The sequence below is a fragment of the Helicoverpa armigera genome, chromosome 23, assembly GCF_030705265.1.
Source record: "Helicoverpa armigera isolate CAAS_96S chromosome 23, ASM3070526v1, whole genome shotgun sequence".
NCBI lineage: Eukaryota > Metazoa > Arthropoda > Insecta > Lepidoptera > Noctuidae > Helicoverpa > Helicoverpa armigera.
The window spans coordinates 3,480,057-3,500,822 of NC_087142.1; the positions used below are offsets into that span (position 1 = coordinate 3,480,057).

At 36.2% G+C, this 20,766-nt stretch overlaps 4 protein-coding genes across 4 annotated transcripts; 1 reads left to right on the forward strand and 3 right to left on the reverse strand.

Moving 5' to 3' along the window:
* Positions 1 to 314: 314 nt before the first annotated feature.
* On the reverse strand, positions 315 to 5,780 carry LOC126054033 (uncharacterized). The gene is made up of 6 exons (XM_049837671.2): positions 5,630 to 5,780; positions 5,199 to 5,456; positions 4,758 to 4,886; positions 4,414 to 4,438; positions 1,205 to 1,353; positions 315 to 967 (listed from the first exon to the last, which is right to left on the reverse strand). The coding sequence occupies exons 1-6, from the start codon at positions 5,679 to 5,681 to the stop codon at positions 813 to 815; spliced, it is 768 nt and encodes a 255-aa protein (XP_049693628.2). The 5' UTR covers positions 5,682 to 5,780; the 3' UTR covers positions 315 to 812.
* Positions 5,781 to 8,153: 2,373 nt separating this feature from the next.
* LOC110376838 (uncharacterized) lies at positions 8,154 to 16,014 on the reverse strand. The gene is made up of 10 exons (XM_021335449.3): positions 15,854 to 16,014; positions 12,814 to 13,083; positions 12,363 to 12,620; positions 11,630 to 11,804; positions 11,162 to 11,316; positions 10,686 to 10,817; positions 10,158 to 10,331; positions 9,568 to 9,678; positions 9,082 to 9,282; positions 8,154 to 8,770 (listed from the first exon to the last, which is right to left on the reverse strand). The coding sequence occupies exons 1-10, from the start codon at positions 15,912 to 15,914 to the stop codon at positions 8,556 to 8,558; spliced, it is 1,752 nt and encodes a 583-aa protein (XP_021191124.3). The 5' UTR covers positions 15,915 to 16,014; the 3' UTR covers positions 8,154 to 8,555.
* A 645-nt stretch (positions 16,015 to 16,659) lies between these two features.
* Positions 16,660 to 18,597, forward strand: LOC110376804 (abasic site processing protein HMCES). The gene is made up of 5 exons (XM_021335406.3): positions 16,660 to 16,985; positions 17,060 to 17,297; positions 17,543 to 17,746; positions 18,015 to 18,227; positions 18,306 to 18,597. The coding sequence occupies exons 1-5, from the start codon at positions 16,966 to 16,968 to the stop codon at positions 18,567 to 18,569; spliced, it is 939 nt and encodes a 312-aa protein (XP_021191081.3). The 5' UTR covers positions 16,660 to 16,965; the 3' UTR covers positions 18,570 to 18,597.
* On the reverse strand, positions 18,560 to 20,736 carry LOC110376802 (uncharacterized). The gene is made up of 5 exons (XM_021335404.3): positions 20,495 to 20,736; positions 20,234 to 20,419; positions 19,326 to 20,102; positions 18,900 to 19,131; positions 18,560 to 18,822 (listed from the first exon to the last, which is right to left on the reverse strand). The coding sequence occupies exons 1-5, from the start codon at positions 20,612 to 20,614 to the stop codon at positions 18,722 to 18,724; spliced, it is 1,416 nt and encodes a 471-aa protein (XP_021191079.3). The 5' UTR covers positions 20,615 to 20,736; the 3' UTR covers positions 18,560 to 18,721.
* Positions 20,737 to 20,766: the final 30 nt, after the last annotated feature.

The following is a 20,766-nucleotide window of genomic DNA, read 5'->3' on the forward strand; positions in this document are numbered from 1 at the left end:
ACCCACACAGCGGGAGGGGTCATTTGATGAATTGTGACGTCGAAAAAAAAATTACGAATATCGCATGTATTATTATTTCGAAATTATCTAGATTGGCTATCGTAGACTAGTAAACCGTGTGGATAAATACTGCTAAACCAGTCGTTTTCAGTGTGTACCTTGTTTGGGAATAATTTCAGCATTTCTCCACATAGTAGCCTATTACGGCCTGACCGAAGTATAGATGTCGCTATGTATCGACACATGGAGACGATTTACTGATATATTAAGGGGCGTTAATTAAAGTAAATCAGATGTATAAAAATATTGTTTTTATTGCATTCATTGATACATCGTTAAGTTATTCTATATACTTCGTATCTTACTTAGGTACATACTTAATATTCTTCTGTTTGTCATTTTATTAAAAGTCCGCCCTGAAATAATTTTCCTCTTTCATTAATAAGTCTTTGTTTAGTCATGTATTCTTTTATTCAAACCGACAATTCGAGTACCTATCTAATCATAATTCTACTATTTTGTTGTAGGTCACTTTATCTTCTAAACTACTTTTAGCACTTAAATGATAGGTACAAAATACTTATCTACCTAGTTCTTGAAAATCATTTAAATCGTCAGGTCATAATAAATCGGAACGGGGATTATTCGAATGGTTACTCATATCGGCTCTGAAACACAAAGGCCACCACATGGAACTTGTTCAAAAGACAGGAACTCCTTTCTTTCTAATGTCATAATACTGCCTACCTACGTACTTTCTTTCGATTACCCACATTAGAAAGATCATTGGATGGTTATATGATTAAGCAGGACTATATGACTCTGCTGAGTGCCTGGTCATCTTCTGTAGCGGTTCTCACGTAAGTCCACTTGCGGTTTTTCATGATAACGAGGATGAATGATATGAAGATCATCACCAAGCAAGGAATGGCGAAGTACAACCATGTACGGTGTTTTTCAACAGGATCTATAAATAAAAAACATAGTCAGCCTTTTTATTGTCAGTATCAGAGCAATGACACATAAAGAACAAATGAAAGTTTATCACCCGCTTGCTCAATGCAAATAGGTAGGTGCTTTAACAAATGGGCCACCAATACTCGACATATTAATTCTACTGAATTAATATGTCGAGTACTATAAGTCATATAATACTTAACAAACCAACAGATAATTATTCCAGAACTCTTATTAGCACCCTTACCAGATACATAAACGGCACAGAAAGTCCAATACTCGTTTGCATCAATGGCATCTTGTAATCCAACATGACAGGTCCAGCCACCATTGTCTGATCTCCGAAAGTTATAGAACTTGAGGCCACAGTCTCCTGCATCGAAACTACTGCCTTCGTCTAGGCTTGCCAGACCGCCGGGAAATCCGGGATTGTCCCGGAATCTTTCCTCTTGTCCCGTGTCCAGGAATTAGCGCTCATTGTCCCGGATTTTGAAAAGTTATAATTTTTTAACAAAATAAACAAGCAACGAATGGAATGACATGGCTGCCGGTGAGCGAGTGCGGGAGGCGCGCGGGACGGGAGTGCGTGCAATAGTTTTACTTCACTCGCCCGCGCCCGCCGCCCCCTCTCTCTCGCCCGCGTCCGCTGTCGCTCGCTCGCGCCGCGGCCCGCGCCCGCCGCCGCCCCCTCTCTCTCGCCCGCGTCCGCTGTCATGTCACTCTTTCAGTCGTGTTTTGCTTTGATTGAATCAGACGCGTGCGAAACTGCGGACTGTGCGATACAATTACTCATCATGGAATCGTATCCATCCACAAGTAAAAAAAGATTTACAGGATTTAATGATAAGTGGATCACCGATCCCGATTTTAAAGAGTGGATAGAGAAAAAAAATGAGTTTACTGCAATTTGTAAAGCATGTAACTCGGATATTGCAATTCAATATGAAGGTCGCCGCGCGCTGGCAGTAAGTAATTTTTTAATTATATCAAAATTGTAATCGTATTAAGTTTGAGTGTATGCAATAACAGAGCGCAACGTTTTCCAATAACGCGGTGTTACGTGTTACATAATGAGAAAATCATGAATTACTGCAAGTGGTCTCGTTAGTAATATCCTATAGTTATGAGTATTAAAAAAACATGTTGTATATACGATAACATCGCGTGCGTTTGTTTCGCATGTATACTAACATCTAATTCATTTCAAATTTGTTATATGCATTGTTCTAGGCTCACGCTAATAGTATAAAACATAAAAAGATGGTGATGGCTAGGAAAACTTCCAAATGCTTGGATGCTTTTTTTATAAAAAAGCACACCTCAGAAGAAACTTCTATAATAAATTCTGAAGTGGCTCTTATTTATCATAATGTGAAGCATGGTTTGAGTTACAACAGCTTGGATTGCATGGCAAAAAATATTAGCAAATTCATTCCAGATAGTCAAATAGCAGCAAAATTGACATGTGGACGAACAAAAGCATCGGCAATAACACGCAATGTTTTAGGACCCTATTCACAAGAAAAAGTGATCTCTGAATTAAAAGAATGTTATTATTTTTCCGTAGCCTCAGATGCATCAAATGTTGGTAATTTAAAAACATTTCCCTATGCCGTTCAATATTTTAATTGTAATAAAGGTATATGTAGAAAATTATTGGACTTTTACGAGGAAGCTGAAGAAACATCGCTCGATATATATAACTGCCTTAAAAAAATTACCACTGACTCTAATCTCAGCATGGATCAAATAAGTGCATACAGTGCAGATAATGCTTCTGTTAATTATGGTGCCCATAATTCTGTATTCCAGAAATTAAAAGAAGAAAATAATCATATTTTTAAAGCCAATTGTTATTGCCACGTTGTTAATAATTGCGTAAAATATGCATTAAAAGGCCTCGATGTTGACATAGAAAGCATCGTCATAAAAATTTATAATGAGTTCAGTTCATCAGCATTAAAAACAAAAAAATTGAAAGAATGTTGTGAATTTGCCCAAATAGAGTATAAAGAACTGCTAAGACATGTACCTACAAGATGGTTGTCACTTTTGCCAGCTATAGATCGCTTAATTCGGAGTTGGCCTGCTGTTAAACATTATTTTTTATCAAAAGGTCGTGATAACTGCCACAAGGTGCTATGGGATTTTATTTCAGAAGGTTGTAGTACTGATTTTATGAATAATGACGATGAAGAATGTAAAAAAGAAGGTAAAAATGACTGTTACCTTTTCTTCCTGAGCAATATCTTGCCTGAATTTACAAAAGTGATATTGCTATTAGAAAGTGAGAGCTTCACTATTTTGGACATTGATCATGCCATGCGAAGTCTTCACGACCAATTAAAAAGTAGGATGGCTGATAACTTTTTTGGGAGCAAAGTCAGGGACATTTTCAGAAAACTTGATGAAGAAGAAAGAGCTCTATTTAAAGGACAGGTGCATATTTTTCTGCAAAGAGCATTAAAATATATAGAAGATAGATATGATTTTAGTAAAGATGGAATCTACAAAAAGTTTGAACTTTTGTCCCTCAAACCACAGGAATTAAAATTGACTTGGGAAGTGCTTTCCGAATTGCCCATGATATTAAATATTGAAGACGCTATTAATATTGACTCCCTTTACTCAGAGTTTGCATGTCTGAAAATGGTATATAGGGAGCTTCCGAAAGACTTACCAAACGACGAAATATGGGCATATTTCTTCAGAAATAACACGTCCACAAATTTCGATAATTTAAAAAAAATAGTTGGTTTCGTTCTTTCTATTCCAACAAGCAATGCCTTTTGCGAAAGAATATTCAGCCTACTGAATAGTCTATGGACTAAAGAGCGAAACCGGATGTCCATGGATTTGATCAAGTCCGAACTGCAGACTCGTATAAACTTTGACGCGTCTTGCTCAGAAATTGTAACATTCTTACAAAGCTCTGACGGAGAAAAACTAATAAAAATGGCAAAATCTAGTGAAAAATATTTGAAAAAATGATTTGGTCCCAGTTTTATTTAATATTATTATTTACGTTATATCAGAAGAAGTTTTATTTTTATTAGAAGATACATAATTTGTTTGTACTGATTTCCTACCAAAGCTTAATAACAAAACATTATGTACCAAAAAGCAAGGTATCGATTGTTTTTTTTAAGTTAGGAATTTATTGATATAAGATTTATTTAAGGTACGTAGTATCTTATTATTATTGTTTTTTTTTTCTTCAGTTTATTACTATTTAATTTGTAATTTTAATTTACCAATTTAAGCTAATTACATGCCTACAGCTAATAAAAGTATGTTTTTTGAAAAATGGCATTTCATCTTTTAAATATAAATAAATATGAATCCTTTGAAAATAAAAAAAATATATGATATTTTCTATTATGGCCACGACCCGACATTGTTTTTTTTTTTTTTTAGAACTGTCCCGGATTTGATAAGTTCCTATCTGGCAACCCTTACTCGTAGAGTGGTGTTGAGGTATCTGAAAATGAGGCAGCTGGATAATCTCCGTTAAAAATACAACTTTTCTATTTTTGCAGTTAGTGGTCAAACCTTTTCTTAACTCTGTATTGTTTGTAAAGCAGCCCGTGGTCTGCAAGTTGGGAGAGCACGTAAATATCGGTGCTGCACCCTACTTCTTTCCAGTCATGTCGGATTGCCATCGGACTATGATAGTTAGAGTTGCGCAAATGCTTGTAGCTGGCTGATCACCTAAGAGAGAGCAGCCGTCGTTACTGACAAAGAGTCTGGACGCCATTACTCCACAAACAAAATAGGTCTATAGAAATGATGATACTCACATGGATCAATATTGTAGACTGTACCATTCGGTGCAATGATGTAGCAGTAGCCAATTTCCGTACCCGCGGGACAAGACATAGTTAACTCCTGGCCCTCATACGCCAACACCGGGATAGCCCCCGCGTAAACTATCAACATTATAAGATTTTTTTACATAATTCTTATTATTATAAGGAATTTAAATAGCAAAGGACAGATGCACATTGGATTTATGATTTTTGAAATACATTTCCTTAGAACAAGTCTCGTAATCTTCAACATTTCTACTATCAAACATTATCGAAACTGCGTAATAATGGCAATCAACTTTCGACCGACTTCCCAAAAAGCAGGAGGCTCTTAACTTAGTTTTTTTATTATTATATTGTGTGTTTTATTTTAATTTAAGTATGAATTGAAGCTGGTAAAAATGATAACTGAAATTCATCAGCACAACATACTGTCTCCTGTCACCTGCACTTCGAAAGTGCTATTTCGATATACATCTGTGCCTGCCTCGCCATAAAAGGCAGTCCATAGTCCTTTGTGATAAATAGTTACTCTATCCACGACGATTCTGCATGGACCGGGTCCTTCGGAAACTGTTTGGTATCTGTCGTCTCTAATACTGCAGTAGACCGCATCTTTTGGACCAATGGTCACATTGATGGAACTTCCAACGTTCCATACCAAATTTTCGAACGTTGTGTTGGTGGTTTCTGAAAGTAGAGAAAATAAAAAAGGTAAATTAAACTGCTAAGGAGCACTATGAATTTTTGAAATATGTCGTAGTGAACACTGTACAATTGAATATTATTATTTCAGACATCAATTAAATAAAAACTTGTAGATTCAAAATAACACAATCGAAAGAGTACATGAATTTCAGTACCTGTTCCATCAACAAAGTAATAAACTAGCAATAAAACTGATAACTTCAACATTTTGTATTTTCCATATTTTTGTATTTCGCAACATGTGGATTAGGCTTCACTCCTCACTCGCAAATATTTGAATACAATAATAAATGATAATCGTTTATCAGCATTATATCGTTGGGTCGTTTTCAAAAAAATTGTAAAAAACAGATATGAAACAGATAGGAAAGCTATATTGTTATAACGGAAAAGTAACAGAGACGAATTATTAGGGTCAGTATATAACGACGCACTTTTAAAAGAAAATAAGTAGATAGTAGTATTCGATTTTTTCTCTATAATTTCGATGTCGTCCACCTGGTGTTAGTGGCATATTGCCTGTGAAGAAAAGAAAACCTTAATACATAATTATTAAATATTCTAAAACAAACCCCACAGCAATTCTTATACCCGAACTAAAGCCATTCGTAGGTAGGTAACTATCCCAAACTTATCCCATTATAATACATGATGTTACCTGCAAATATCGATTGTAAAAATGTATATCGATAGAAAACATTTTCGAGTTTTATATTTTATTAGTGGATTGATTTTTATTTACTCTGTTCATGTCGACTTTTCGTAAAGATACCTTTATAAAATTATAAAATAAAAAGAAAAGTGGTAGGTTTGATAAAATACGTTTTTATCTCGGTACGTACACTGTGAACAAACCTTAACCGTTCATATCTGTTACGTCACAGAAAAAAGTAATCGATATGATAACCGATATGAATAAATTGCTTGTGTCTAATCTAAAAAAATCTCTTTTTCAATGCTAATTCTTACTTTATACGAAACTTGTATAGTACAGTGATAGTGTCAATATACATTTATTCTAAGCTGAGTTATAAAACAGTAAAAGTACTTACCGATACTTTAAAAGTCTCACAGTAATAAGTAACTTTTAATTGTCGAATAATCACTGCACCACAATATTTCGTGCTTGTTGCGCGTAACAAAATTACCGAACATTTTTGATTCGTCGATTCTTTTGACAGTTCAGTTGCTAATGTTTTAGGTAAAATAATTTTGATAACTACTACAAAAATATTAAAATTACTAATGTAACAGACAGGAATAACAGAAATGAAGTGAAATCAAGACTTGCTTTAATTAATTATTCCTGAATTCTGCGTGTTATATTTCATGATAATTTTAGCAAATTCCTTCAGGTTCCACAATGCTCTGCTAAGAAATCAATTATTTGTCAGTTAAAATACTAATATTGAATAATAAAATGTTTTCTAAATGTCGCGCCAAGAATGTGGACACGCATTGCTTATATGAAAACAAATGTTCTACGTTGTAGTTTTCTTTTAAAATTAATCATTCATTGAGGATTATGGGGCGTTATTTTTGTTTTTCATAATGCTGAAATAAATGTTTATTCTGTTTTAAGAGTAATTAGCTAGTAGCTATTCTTTAAAAAAGAATAACTCTGTTGGACGTTTTAATATACAATTTTTTTGAATATGGCCCCGTTATAACATGATAACGTTCAGAAATAAATGGAACAATGAAGTTTTCTTTTGTGAAATTGTCTTCTAGACACACCTTTTTAGATTGCCTATCTATTAGAATCTTCGTCACGTATCTAGGTACTGACGAAGAATGAGAAAATGTAAGTAATACTTACCTAATCATGTGGTTCCTCAACTGTTTTTGGACAGATTTCATTTCATATATCTCAATCAGTTAAGAACGGGCTCTGAGGAGCACTTGTTTCTAAGGGTTTTTTTAGGAACTAGGAAAAAATAAAACAATAGAATCAATAAAAAAAAGCGTAAAGTAAATACTTACAAAAAACATATTTTATTTGTGTGAGAAAGTAACTTTAAGCTTTATGTGCCAAGTGAGTGATCAAATGACTAGGCGGGTGTATTTCTTTCTGCAGAAGAGCTGGATCAACAAAGCTTTTAATAGAAAAATGAGTCCACAGTTATCAGCATTATCACCATAATATGATAACATACAAAAATGAATGGGGCAACTTTTCCTTATTGAAGTTGCTTACCTGCCTACGAAATTATGAACTAGAGGTAGGTATTATGAGTAATAGGTCGAAGTCCATAGTCCAGTGATGACAAGCATCTACTACGGCACTTCCATATTCCAGAAATAGCTAAGAGCTTTGGAAATCTATCCTAGGAACTCCCTATGAGATAAAAGCTCTGGCAATATGAGAGAACGGGCAAGCTTTTCAAGGACCGCGTATCGCGAAGGGTCATAAACATGTGTTAGTAAGATTTAGACGCTCACTTCTGCTTTCTACTCCTACTCCCAAAATGAACCCTGGCTCAAGATATTTATAGTGTTTGCGTCATTATGTACCTCAGTTAATTAAGTTGAGTTTAGAATTCCAATACGCTATTTTTATTACAGTCGGCTGACTAAGACCTCGTTCAATTTTCAGGAACTCTTCTCAGAGAGTGGAGCCTATCTCCTGCATTGATCATATTTCATGAACAGATATCCGAAAGCAATAAAACAACAATGTAAGAAATCAAAAATTTTATTCGTTAACAAAAATGAAACAAACAATTTTTTCGAAAGTTAATCGCTTTTGTAACTTCATAACAGTACTGTTTGTCATATAGTACGTTTGAGTTACTTTTGATTTTTTTAAGGGTGCATCTACACGGTGCATGCACCTAGCTGGAGCAAGTTAACATGCGCAAGTGACAAGAACACGCGGGTGTGTATTTTGCTTTGGTACATGCGCGAGTCGCTGGATTTTTAAAATACATGCAACCTGCGCATGTGCCTCAACATGCGCAAGCTACTTGCACCATGTAGATGTGCCCTAATTTATATTAATAATATAAATAGATAATTTAGAAGTGTAAGTAAATAAACTCTTAACTGATCATACCAAAAAAATATATTTAAAAAGTTACTTTATACTTTAGGTGGCAATTCAGTGATGATATGCGTAGGCTGGACTGGTTGAGTCTGCTGGGGAGGTGGTGGTTGTCTCCTGAAGCTGTTCCTAATATGAGCTGCTCTCGCGTAAGTCCACTCGCGGTTACGCTTGGAGGCGAGGGAGAGGGCAGCGAAGAGCATCATAAAGAAGAAGATCGCGAAGAACAGCCACAGGAAGAACGCAGCCACCGCTGAAAGGGAATAGAGATTTTAGACTTTAAGTAAGTTGGGGATTAAATCTTCGAGTCACAAGCACAATCATCATATAAAGACAAACAAGAGAAAGCCATTTTGGTTACTGAACGAGCTGTAGAGTTTGCGTACACTAAAGTAACTCAGTATGAACCAAATGTAAGAATCGGTTTGGTAGTTCTCAGGAGACTCGTTTGAAGCAACAGCAGCGAATAATTCGCTAGTGTAAAGCTGCTCTCATTAGCTCTCCTACTACGCCCTAATATTATTGTTTCTGTTAGGCAACAGGTATAGCAGATGCAAGTCTTACAGTGTGCGCCGCTAGATGGCCCGAGACGCTGCGGGTTGGTGATGCCGGTGAGCTCGCCGCTGTGGCCGGTCAGCTTGGCGGCCACGGTCCACGCTCGCCAGTCGGCTGCCGTCGGCCGCAGCGCGTGCATCACGCACATCCCATTCCACATGCGGCCGGTTTCCACACTGTACTCCAAAGGTACGTAGTCCGACGTGAAACCTGGAAATTATTAGAAGTAGTAAATAAAAGCGTTTGTTTTCCATCATAATAGTTTTAGTTTGAACATTGGAGAATTTTTCAAATCGCAACGCAGGGACACAGAATAAGTGGTCATGGAGACGCGGAAGAATAAAAGTAGGTACGCTGATCAGTAATACGTAACGTCAAAAATATAGGAAGAGGAACTAAAAAATAAGTCTGAAAAGGGCGAGCGACGAGAAAGTTAAACTACCCGATTATTTGATCTCTCCTGCATAAAAATGACGAAGTATTTGATCAGCTCACCCATTCCGTCGCTGCGCACAAATCTGCAGTATTCCAGTTCACCTCCATCGCCCACGGACATCTCCACTGTCATAGTATTGTGTCTCGAATACTGTTGCGTCCAAATCCGTTCTGTAACATATCAAAATACTTACATAACTAACTAGGTACATACTTGTTTAAAAAAAACTGCTATATTTTCCAGATAGCCCATGAGAAAGCTGCCGTCGAAAAATAACATGGGAATTAGTCAGTAGACAAGTCATGGTGGCCTAGTGGGTAAAGAACCAACCTCTCGAGTATAAGGTTTTGGGTTCGATTTCAATTCAGGCAAGTACCAATGCAACTTTTCTAAGTTTGTATGTACTTTCTAAGTATATCTTGGACACCAATGGCTGATAAAAAGGTGAAGGAAAAGATCTTGAGGAAACCTGGACTATATAGTCTGAAATCACCAACCCGCATTGAACAAGCGTGGTGATTAATGCTCAATCCATCCCCGTGTGAGAGGAAGCCTGTGCCCAGCATTGGGACGATAAAAAGGCTGTAACAGTTACAGAACTAAAGTAGTTCGTATTCTTCTAATCCTTAACATTAGAAGAAGTATTTACCACTTAGTGACAAGAATATTTCGCGGGACAATTCTTCTGTATAAATTTTGTATGCCAAGCCAACATTGCAGGACCATCTGCCCGCCTGAGACGGCTGGATCCTGTGGAACCTGATGCCACACTCGCCGCCACTGAACCCGGTGCCCACGTACTCGTAGTCCGGCGATGATATAGCTGACAAATTGAAAGAGATTATCCATATTATTTGTAGAACTTGTTTAAAATTACGCGGATATTCTGAGGTCAAAGATTTGGCAAATGCCTCTATAGGCACATATTACTTAATACTATAGGTAGGTTCTTTTTGATTTGGTCCATTCTTCGAGGGTTGCCCTATATACAATACATCTTTACTAGATAATTGTGAGGACTTAAATAAGCGCAACAAACACCAATTTTTCTTTTGGTCTACTCGCTCCAGCAAAAAGTAAAACATTGCTTGCAAACATATCTTTTCCTCGAAACTGCAACGTTTGTACCGCGATAAATTTTGGCATATTGTAGTCTCGACAGTAAGACAGAACTCACATGGGCCAACATTGAAGACGGTGCCATTAGGCGATCTGAAGTAGCAGTATCGAATGGCGGCTTCTACGGAGCAAGACATCACGACCGGCTCCAATTCATACGCGAACTCGTCGTTACCACGCAGCTGTGGCTCTGGAAATACATACAGGCATGATGTTAGCACCAAGAAGTTTATAGGATAAAGTAAAAAGTGAAGATCAAGAGGGGGCCACTAATTCGTGCCAAAGTAAGGTCTTCAGTAGCGTAAAAGGCGTTTAGACAGTAACTTAACTTCCATTTTAGGATGATTCTTTCGCTCTAGGCTGCGACTTATCCTATACTTCTCACTTACTAATAATATGTATTATTCTGGATGGATTCTATGACAATATAGGTAGCTTTTATACCAGATTAACGGCAATTTTTGATGTAAATGAGTGCAGTTTCCTCGGAACGTGAGAAATGACATAGGCAGTGCTAATATTCATCGTACGCACCAGGTCGGTAGAAGTCAGAAACCGAATCAACATAGAGGAACCCGTGCAACACTCCTTGTGTAGTGTTCAGGGCACAGCGCCAAGTTCCCTGTTGCCATCGGTCAAAGGCTACGATACGAAGTGTGCAGACGTGGTTCCCAGTAGCCGTCTCCTGACTGTAAACAACAAAAACTTACGCTGTGGTAGACGGAGCAGCGAGTGCTCATTATCGAGATAGTTGATCTAACATAATCTGGACTTGTCGATTGGTGACAATTAACTTTGATGGAATTATCAGTCAAAGAGATAATACTGAGAAAATGGCTGAGATGAGATGAGGAGCATGGCCCGCCATCAGCCTGGGCAAAAACAAAAGAAGACAGGAAAAGCAAAGCTACGACATGGCTACAATAATTATTTCAGGTACAATTATTGACACTGAAGCTTGAAATAACACAGTTATTTTTTCATTCGATGTAGACGTAATACCTCATGACGCCGCCAGCGAATCCATTCTGGCCGACCCCGGGGCTTGCTATCATACTATTGTGCGAAGGACTTCGGAAGCTGCAGGTGCTGACCTCGTACTCTCGTGGTACGGAACAGCTCAGGGTCACCGACTGACCTTCCCTGGCTATGCTTCTCATAACCGGTGTTAATGTGTCTGGAAGAAATAAAGACATCTCTTTTGTAGACAGGTGTGGTACGGAAGTCTTGTCAGGTACAGAACAATAGAAAATCAATTGTGTCTCGCGTATATCTGCGCACCGGCATGCAAAGGGTTAAGATAATATGAACTTTAATGAGAAAAAGATTATAAAGGCTCTCAACATATTTTCAGTTACATGACGATCTTTACATAGACTTTGCGGACAACATAATTTGCAATTGTAGGTATTTCACCATAATATAATATTTATTTATCAATGCAAAAGCAGACCTATATCTTGACGTTATCAGTAAATGTGATCTAGTACAAAAACCAAGTGATAATTATGACGATAAGTAATATCGGTATAAATAGTACAAGTAGTATTACGATAAAAACTGCAGATTAGAAGATTTTTGTGAAGCTACTACTATTTTGCATGTAATGCATGATTCATATAAGGATGTAAATTTTTTTGATGCGTACTTAGGTAGGTATATCCTGCTTATTGTTTTATTCATGTCTAAACAAAGCGTTTATTAAGTGATACAATTTGACTTGTGTACAACATACCTTCTCGTCCTATGTTGACTCGAAAACTGCTGTAATATGTGGTAACCGCGCCAGAAATGCCAATATTAACACTCCACGTTCCTCTGTGATCCATGGTTACTCTGTCCACAACCATTCTGCACGGACCAAATTGTTCCAAAAAGACACGATATCTATTGTCCATAATCCTGCAGTACACTGCATCTTCAGGACCAACGATTATATCGACGGAACTTCCAGCTTCCCATGTTAAATCTGGCAGGGTCGTGTTATAGAGTTCTAAAAGATAAAGAAACTGTTTAGTCATTCTCAAAATAGGATCGTAATTCTGGAAATTTTTGAACTCATAGAAATAGAATTTGCAGGAACAAGTGCTTGTGTTGGGTGCTCTTGTGCCAAGAAACACAATCATTTCATACCAAGTAACACAACAAAAACTAAAATATATTGTACAACATTTCTATGGCATTACCTATAATATTGACATTCGTATCAAACTGCCAGTTTGTAGTATCTTGTCCATATACGATACTCCAAGTTCCACGGTGAGTTTCATTTACTCTTCTGATGATATAACCGCAGGATTCATTACTGAATCTATCGACTGCTGCTACGGTGACTAGCTTGTCATCAGGCCCATACAGCCTGCATGTCTCGTTCAATGGTGTCGCATTCGGTAAACTCAGATAGAGATCATTTCCTCTGACAATGTCTACTTTATTTCCAAGAAGAGACTGTGAGTCTGAAAGAAAATTAGTATTAGAATTTTATGGAACTATATACTATAGCGGGCTGTTCTGTAACTATATAACAACTATGCTTCGCACAAGAAATTGCAAGTATAAAATGTTCTCCAAGAACAAGAATGGCCCTAGTATTGAGCCCTTTGGCACGCCTAATTTGAAGCTTTGACTCCATTAGCCTCTAAACAATAAAACATGAGTCAACAACATTTAAAGCTCAATTTTGTATTTTGTAGCGCAATTGATATGAAACAATGAACAAGCATAACCGAAATGTGTAACCGTCAGTTGCACAAAGCTCCACTATGCCTGTAGCACACCTCCGCTGCGAAACCCAAAGGGCGAAACCGCCATAGTTTCGTCTACATCTCCGCCCGTTGTCCGCCAGGGCGGAGATGTAGACGGCGCCTAAGCAAATGAGCGAAATCATGTTAGAAAGAGACAACGTCATAGTCAGTTTTGTACGTTAGAGCAGGGAATTTCGCTATTGTTTCGCCGCCCAACAACTCACAACTCACAGCGAAACTATGGCGGTTTCGCCCTTTGGGTTTCGCAGCGGAGGTGTGCTAGGGGAGATGTTCCTAAAACGGGTACCCTTCCTAAAACGGGTAGGCTTTGCCATTCGTATATTATAGGTCTTAGTGTGAACCTGTGAGTGTAGAGCGGTGCACTACCACCCCGCCGATCACGGTCAGTTGGCTCAGGCGCCTAGAGCAAGCGTTTTCGAGATTAGATGTAAAAAAAGTTTTTTGGAGAGTTTATTAAAAAAAATCGGATTATGCTAGTGCTGACTACTCAAATATGGTGCAAGATACGGTTTTCGCAGTTTTGTATTATCATTTTGCATGTTATATGCTTATTAATTGTGAATACTTAGTGGTCTCCTTGTTTACTATTTTAAGGTTAAGGTAGTTGAAATTTAAAACGTGCTTTTGGGCAAAACGGGTAGGGGCATAACGGGTGACTACCCGATTTGAAATAAGAGACCACTTCCTCAATTGATCCCACAGAAAGCTAATCGAAGACAAAGGAAGCCACAGAGAGCTAAAGAAGTACAGGAACAGCGTGAAAAAGAAATTAAAATATGTTTTCTCTGATTTTTAACAAAATTATCTGCTGGTAGGATTATAATTTCAAATGTAACATTTAATAAAGTAAAAAAGTGATCTAGACTGATCAAAATAAGAAAACTGTTTAACATAATTAAGGAGACTAATTAACGATAAAGATTTCCTGGATAACAGGAGGCTAAGATATGTTTTCTAATTCATTTATCACATATATTCATTCATTACCTGCTTTGCCCAAAGGCGCTACCCGTTTTAGGACCCCTCTGAGGGCAAAGCGAGAACTTCGAAGGGGTTTATTTTTTTTGATTTTTTTCTGAATTTTGAAGAAGATTACTAAGACTATCTTATGTTTTACAAAGTTTATTATATAAACAACCCTATGAGTACAAATACAAGTCGCATGTAATGTTCTTGGTTATTTTATTTAACATCTTCCCTTAGCTTACCCGTTTTGGGAACATCTCCCCTACAGGCATGAAAGTTAAAGCTTCTTTAAATCTATTGCTGGCTCATTCTTTGTCAACAAGATAAAAAGTGTCAGCAATAGATTTAATGACGCTTTAACTTTAATGAAGGTTTGTATCATAAATCATAATATGCAATCAAGTCTCAAATTATTGGTACTATTGTAGGTACTTTGTTGTACTAAATGTACTTAATGTGTTTCTAGGGTTACTTCAATACTAATAATTTGCCTTTTTTCCTAGCAGGAAAATGATTATTAAAACTGACAGATAAAGGAATTTTATCTATTGATTGATGACGACTCACTTTTGCGACATAATTTGTTTGTTTGAATAATGAAGTTATCCGTACAAAGATAGAGGTTAAGATAAGATTCTGTTGTAGGTTCATCGCATTTTTTCAGTGTGTAGGTAGGTATTGAAATTAGCTACTTAAGATGGACATTTTTTCAAAAATCTCTAAATGCCAGGAAAGGTGCCAATATGATATTAGATGCCAAGTCATAAAAATCTGGGTCTTTATTAGTTTCAAGGAAATGGCTTAGGTACGTGCATGTTTATTGTTCGCATTAACTGTTGCACTTTGATTTAGTTTTCCATATTCCTTGCTCCAAGTTAAGTTTTGATCATTCGAAATGAGTTACATTTTATCAAAATACAAAATTGTAAAGCTAAGAAATCAATATTTAATAAAACTTTTGTACCTAATTAATATGACTCTTAGGTAGGTAATTATTATTCATAGCCACTTCGATTTCTGATTGAGATTGATAGTATCCAGATAGGTATGTACCTACCAACTGTTATTAAGGTTAAAGCTTGAACTACCTTCAGCAGATATATCTAAATATAAAAGTTTTTTTTTTACTATATTTTAGGTAGGTAGGATATTAATTAACATCAGATAAAAGACATAATAAAACACCTGAAAGTAATTTTTCATGTCTTTGTTAACTTCGAAAGTTCTTTCAATTCAATCGTTGCTCGGAGCCTCGAAGTATATCTACTTATTTAAAAAGTTTATCGGTAAACACTTGAAAGAACTTTCGGAGTTCTATCTATTTCTATTTTTTGTTTCTGGCAATCAATGCCGAACTTTCGGAGTTATACAAAGACGTAAAAAAATTGATAGGTAGGTAGGTAGGTACTTCCATAATGACGAAGTTAATAGTACATGTGTGTATCCTGTATGATGATATCGCGGGAAAGTTTAATTAAAATTTTCCTGTACTTACCTAACTCACCAGTCACATTGGCTAAGCAATAAACTAACAAAAAAACTGAAAACCTCAACATTATGTGTTTGCACTAGTGTCCACTTTTGAAACCTGACTGTGGAACATCAGATTTGTATATAAAAACAAGTGATAACCGAAAATTATCAGCATTATCACCGTAATATGATAACGTAGGTAAATGCAAAAATGAATGGAATGATAAAGTTTTCCTTTTATGTAGGTATTGTCTACAGGGCATTTTTTTGATATCACTTTTTTGATATCACGCTATTGATAAACTGTCTCGTTTCCTGCTGGTTAGCATTCCTAATCTCTTCTCCACATTACTCCAACTTCGTCTTCGTCAACCCTTTGAATACTCGCGCCTTCATCATATAATTTATTACCCACAACATTTCTTATCTCGTTTCGGGTCCGATAAAAAGCATTGCTATAAATAATTGTAGGTAGGTAGGTAAAATCGATATGACTTAAGGACTACAACTAATTAATAGTTCTAATTATATTATTCAAAACCAACTCCCCGCGACTTCGTCTGTGTAGGAACTTTTAAGTTGCAACGATAATATGCTAGCATTAATACCGTTTAAAAGTCTTTCTTGAAAACGCTAAAGTTAGGTGTTTATGAATGTCATTTATGTTGATAACAGTGGGGAAATACCGTAGGAGATTAGCGGGGCTTTTCTAATAGCTCAACTAGGATCAGTTATAGGTACGCTGATTGTTCTCTACAAGACCAGAGAACGAGTATTTGCCAAATTGATTTTCCGATGATGGCCAGGTACATGGAAACGATGTCGTCGATACTTCACGTTTTATCTGTGAAGCTGTTATGTATGATGCGTAAAATGAATCGCTACATGCCGATTTTGTTGACATTGACAGTGATTAACAGTAAAAATTTGACGTTTCCGGCTGACCTTCAATGAAACTGAGCTTTTGTTTGACCTTGAGAATTTGAATTGGGAAGTTTGCGAACCTCGATTGATTTCGGAAACCCTGTCCGCTTGCGTCGCTAATTAGTAACTTTTTTACCTGAAAATAATATATACTATACTTAAACTCAGATTTTTAGCAAGTAATAGATTGATACAAGTACTTCACCAGAAATGTGTGGTCGAACCGGACTGTAAGTAAACAAACTTTAACAAGTTGTTTTGTTTTTATAATACTTACTCTAATTACCAAATATTGCGTTTCCAGGTCGTTAAATAAAGAAAAGGTTCAATGTGCTTGTGGATACAAATCAAAAAAGTCTAATTTATACACCAAACCTTCTTGGCTGCCAGAATATAATGCAGGCAAAGAGTATACTCCTTCGTACAACATTGCTCCAACGGACGTAACTCCAGTGCTTGTATCTTCTAGCAAATTCCCAAACGTAGAAAATGAACGAGTTCTTAAACCAATGATGTGGGGTATTATCCCGCCATGGCATAAGGTACCCGCGATACTATACGATTATATTGAGAATACTAGCCGTTTCCCGCGATTTTACTCGTGTGCCGAGAGATCACTTCTCGCTCATGGTTAAAAAATAGTCCATTATAATCTGATATACCTACAAGCTATATTATTGCCAAGTTACATCAAAATCAAAAGAAGAACAAACATCCATACATATTTTTTGTGTTTCATATATAGGTAATATGATGGTAATAATTCATTTAATTATTTCTGTTGCAGGGAGATTACAAAACACATAACCTGAGTACAAATAACTGCCGCCTAGAGAATATAAGGAGTTCCAAACTCTATAGCCCTATATTAAGTAATGGAGGTAGATGCATAATTGTAGCCGAAGGTTTCTATGAATGGCAGACAACTAACAAGTTGTCTAAGACCAAACAGCCATATTATATCTATGCTCCACAGGATGATGGCATAAAGGTTCATATAAGAATATAATTAGAATTTATAAGGTTCATGAAATCATAAAAAATAAGTGTTGACTGATGTAGTTAAAAATCTATAAATAATTAACTGTGATTAATATTCATTTGAAATCTAGGAACTATCTGAATGACCAGGGATAGTAAAGTTGATAGTTTCAAAACACTAACAGGATTAAAATCTTGAATCCAATAAACCTTTATCCAATTACTTTAACTTTGGTTTATTACCAAAGTTAAAGTAATCAACAATTTAATCATTTTAGATTGATGAACCAGAAACATGGAACAACAATTTTAGTGAAGAAACCGGCTGGACAGGAATACACCTACTTCATATGGCTGGCTTGTATCATGTCTGGCAACACGAGGACACAATTATTTACTCATACTCTGTTATAACAATGGAGTCTAATGATACCTTGGATTGGCTGCATCACAGAATGCCTGCTATTCTCAATAGTGAAGAACAGATTGAGGTGATCAGGAACAAACTACCTATAGAACCTATATATCACAATAGAATCAGCATTTAAAGTATTTTTTTTTTATTTCAGGCATGGCTTGACATAGACAATGTGAAGCCTGATATGGCCCTCAGTTATCTAAAGCCAGTAAAACTACTAGCCTGGCATCCAGTTTCAAGTGGAGTTAACAATTCCAGAAACAAAAGTGCTGATTGTAATAAAAGATTCATCAAAGAAGAGAAAAATAAGAAGACTCAAAAAACTTTGAACTCTTTTTTTTATAAAGTCGAGAAACACAAGCTGACTGACCAAAGTGATTCTGATAACAAAAGGCAAAAAACTAGTAATAATTAGGCAGTTTAATAAAATATTTGTTGAATAATTAATTTTGTTATATATTTAAACTCCTTGAGAGCATTAATAAAGCACTTTAGTGCTGACATGCACACAATGTTTCACACTGTTTCTTGTCTAGGCCACATGAACATTGCTATCAAAAATAGAACTTATATATTTTCAATTCTGAATTCTTTAAAGTCTGCCTCACACCTGATTGTTTTGTGATTCTTCAAGAAATCTGACACAAAACTGGTGACTTCATATTCCTCTGCAAGAAAAAGGAAATTTTAATTATCTAGTTGTTCATTTTCTTTTCTGTACTGCATAATTATGTTGTATGCCTACCTGGATATCGGCTGCACTGGTATATAAGTCTGATTAAATGCTTAGCTAAAGCTTTAAATATCCCTTTGCCCTTGATATGGCCCTTTATGTAATAAGGAGTTAGTAGCTTTACAACCCAGGGTGCTATGCGCTCCTTACAACTGACTACAAATTCTGGAGTTTCATCCAATGGTGAAAGAATTTCTTCATCATCACTATCATAACCAAATAGATATGCAAATTTTTCTTTGATCTGTGGAAAAAGCAAATAATGTAAAAAGTGACCAATATTTTCTCTACAAAAGCATATGTTTAGTTATTTAATTTGTACTTATTCATAAATGCAATAATTTATTTAATTAAAAATATTAAAATACTGATTTTTTTTGGCATACTAAACCATCCTTCTATTATATACATGATTGGAAATTGTGAAAATCCACAAACCTTATCCAGTGCCTTTCTATCAGTGTCCCCAATTTGGTCCAGTAGTTCATGTAGCTTTTGCTTCAAGAAGTATTCCTCACATAACCACTTGCTTGAGCCACTTCTCCTTTGTTTCTGTACATCAGTCTTCTGTGGCACATTATTATCATTACTCACTAGCATTCCCGCCAAGTTGGCCAGCCTCTCATCTAGTGATCTTATTTGAGCCGCATGATTTTCAATAACTGCATCCTGCCTAGAGTTATTTACAGTGTTATCTAATAATGTAGTATTTTTCTTAGTTTGATCTTCTTGGGTCGTATCTAATTTGTCATAGAGGGCTCCTTCAAACAGGTCATCATCATTGGCATCTCCTTGAAATAGTTTTTCTAGCTGCATCATTAATTCATCGGAGTCTTGAGATTCTACTGACATTCTTTTGTTTTGTAGTGGGGCCATGTGTTGGACTGGCTCCACTGTTGGAACTTCTGTCTGTGTCTGCATTGGGGGTAAGTTATTACTAGCTAGAGGTGGGTAAGCAGTCTGACAGTGGGAGTTAGCTGCAACTGGTGTATTAGATTTATCATTACTGACTAAACTAGACAGTTGTTTGTCATCTTGCTTTGGTGATGTAGACTCTCTATGTCTCTTGCGTTTCACATGGGAACATTGACAATTAACATTTTTCATTGTATTTGATGTTTGAGTTTTTTTATCATTTTCTGGTGGCTTGTGTAAATAGCTGTACAATTTCTTGTTCAACTTTCCTTTAGCTGTGTCCCTTTTTAACTCATTCACCTGAAAAAATATACTATACCATTACAAACACACATTTTGTGATAAAGATCATATGAAAACTATTAATTTATAAATGCAGAATTTCTATTTCTATGAAGAAAATCGTTTAGTGAGGTAAAAAAAAATATTACCGCAACAACAATATGCTTCCTGTAGAGCTGCACTACCATGCAGGCTTTGGCTGCAGACAATTCTATATTTTTAGCACATCTCCAAATGGCACTGGGAAGATATATATTTTTGTTGACAAGTTTTTGGTGGGTTTCATAATTATTTGACAGGAGTTTGATTACATATTCCATGTAATGTTTTCGAACCTGGTAAACAAGAATTCATTAATTAAAGTAAGCAACAGTTGATTTCTATCAAAGATAATTGTAATTATATACAACCTTTGAAATAAGTAGCTGAGGTTCTGATTCAAAATCAGGTAATGGCATCGAGAATCCGTCATCCTCCATGAGCAATAGATCTAACTGATCAACATCTGATGGTTGACCAGCCATTGCCATGCTGGATCGATTAACTTAATTAATCTCTCACAACACGATAAATAATTACCGGTGACTTAAAAACAAACAATTAATATTAAACAAGTCCATAAACTTGTCATTGTCAACATATGAATGACATTAAAAATAATGTCAGTGTCAGCAGAACTAGG

Bases quoted from the DNA above. Each gene is read 5' to 3' on its own strand.
- LOC126054033 (XM_049837671.2), bottom strand. From the start codon at position 5,681: ATGTTGAAGTTATCAGTTTTATTGCTAGTTTATTACTTTGTTGATGGA. The intron at 5,457-5,629 runs GTACTGAAATTC...CTCTACTTTCAG, and splicing joins TTACTTTGTTGATGGAACAG to AAACCACCAACACAACGTTC. The intron at 4,887-5,198 runs GTATGTTGTGCT...TAATGTTGATAG, and splicing joins AGTGCAGGTGACAGGAGACA to TTTACGCGGGGGCTATCCCG.
- LOC110376838 (XM_021335449.3), bottom strand. From the start codon at position 15,914: ATGTTGAGGTTTTCAGTTTTTTTGTTAGTTTATTGCTTAGCCAATGTG. The intron at 11,805-12,362 runs GTATGTTGTACA...TATTTCTTCCAG, and splicing joins AGTCAACATAGGACGAGAAG to ACACATTAACACCGGTTATG. The intron at 10,332-10,685 runs GTGAGTTCTGTC...TCAATTTGTCAG, and splicing joins CGTCTTCAATGTTGGCCCAT to CTATATCATCGCCGGACTAC.
- LOC110376804 (XM_021335406.3), top strand. From the start codon at position 16,966: ATGTGTGGTCGAACCGGACT. The intron at 16,986-17,059 runs GTAAGTAAACAA...TTGCGTTTCCAG, and splicing joins ATGTGTGGTCGAACCGGACT to GTCGTTAAATAAAGAAAAGG. The intron at 18,228-18,305 runs GTGATCAGGAAC...TTTTTATTTCAG, and splicing joins ATAGTGAAGAACAGATTGAG to GCATGGCTTGACATAGACAA.
- LOC110376802 (XM_021335404.3), bottom strand. From the start codon at position 20,614: ATGGCAATGGCTGGTCAACCATCAGATGTTGATCAGTTAGATCTATTG. The intron at 20,420-20,494 runs GTTGTATATAAT...CTTGTTTACCAG, and splicing joins CTCAGCTACTTATTTCAAAG to GTTCGAAAACATTACATGGA. The intron at 19,132-19,325 runs GTTTGTGGATTT...CTTTTTCCACAG, and splicing joins ATAGAAAGGCACTGGATAAG to ATCAAAGAAAAATTTGCATA.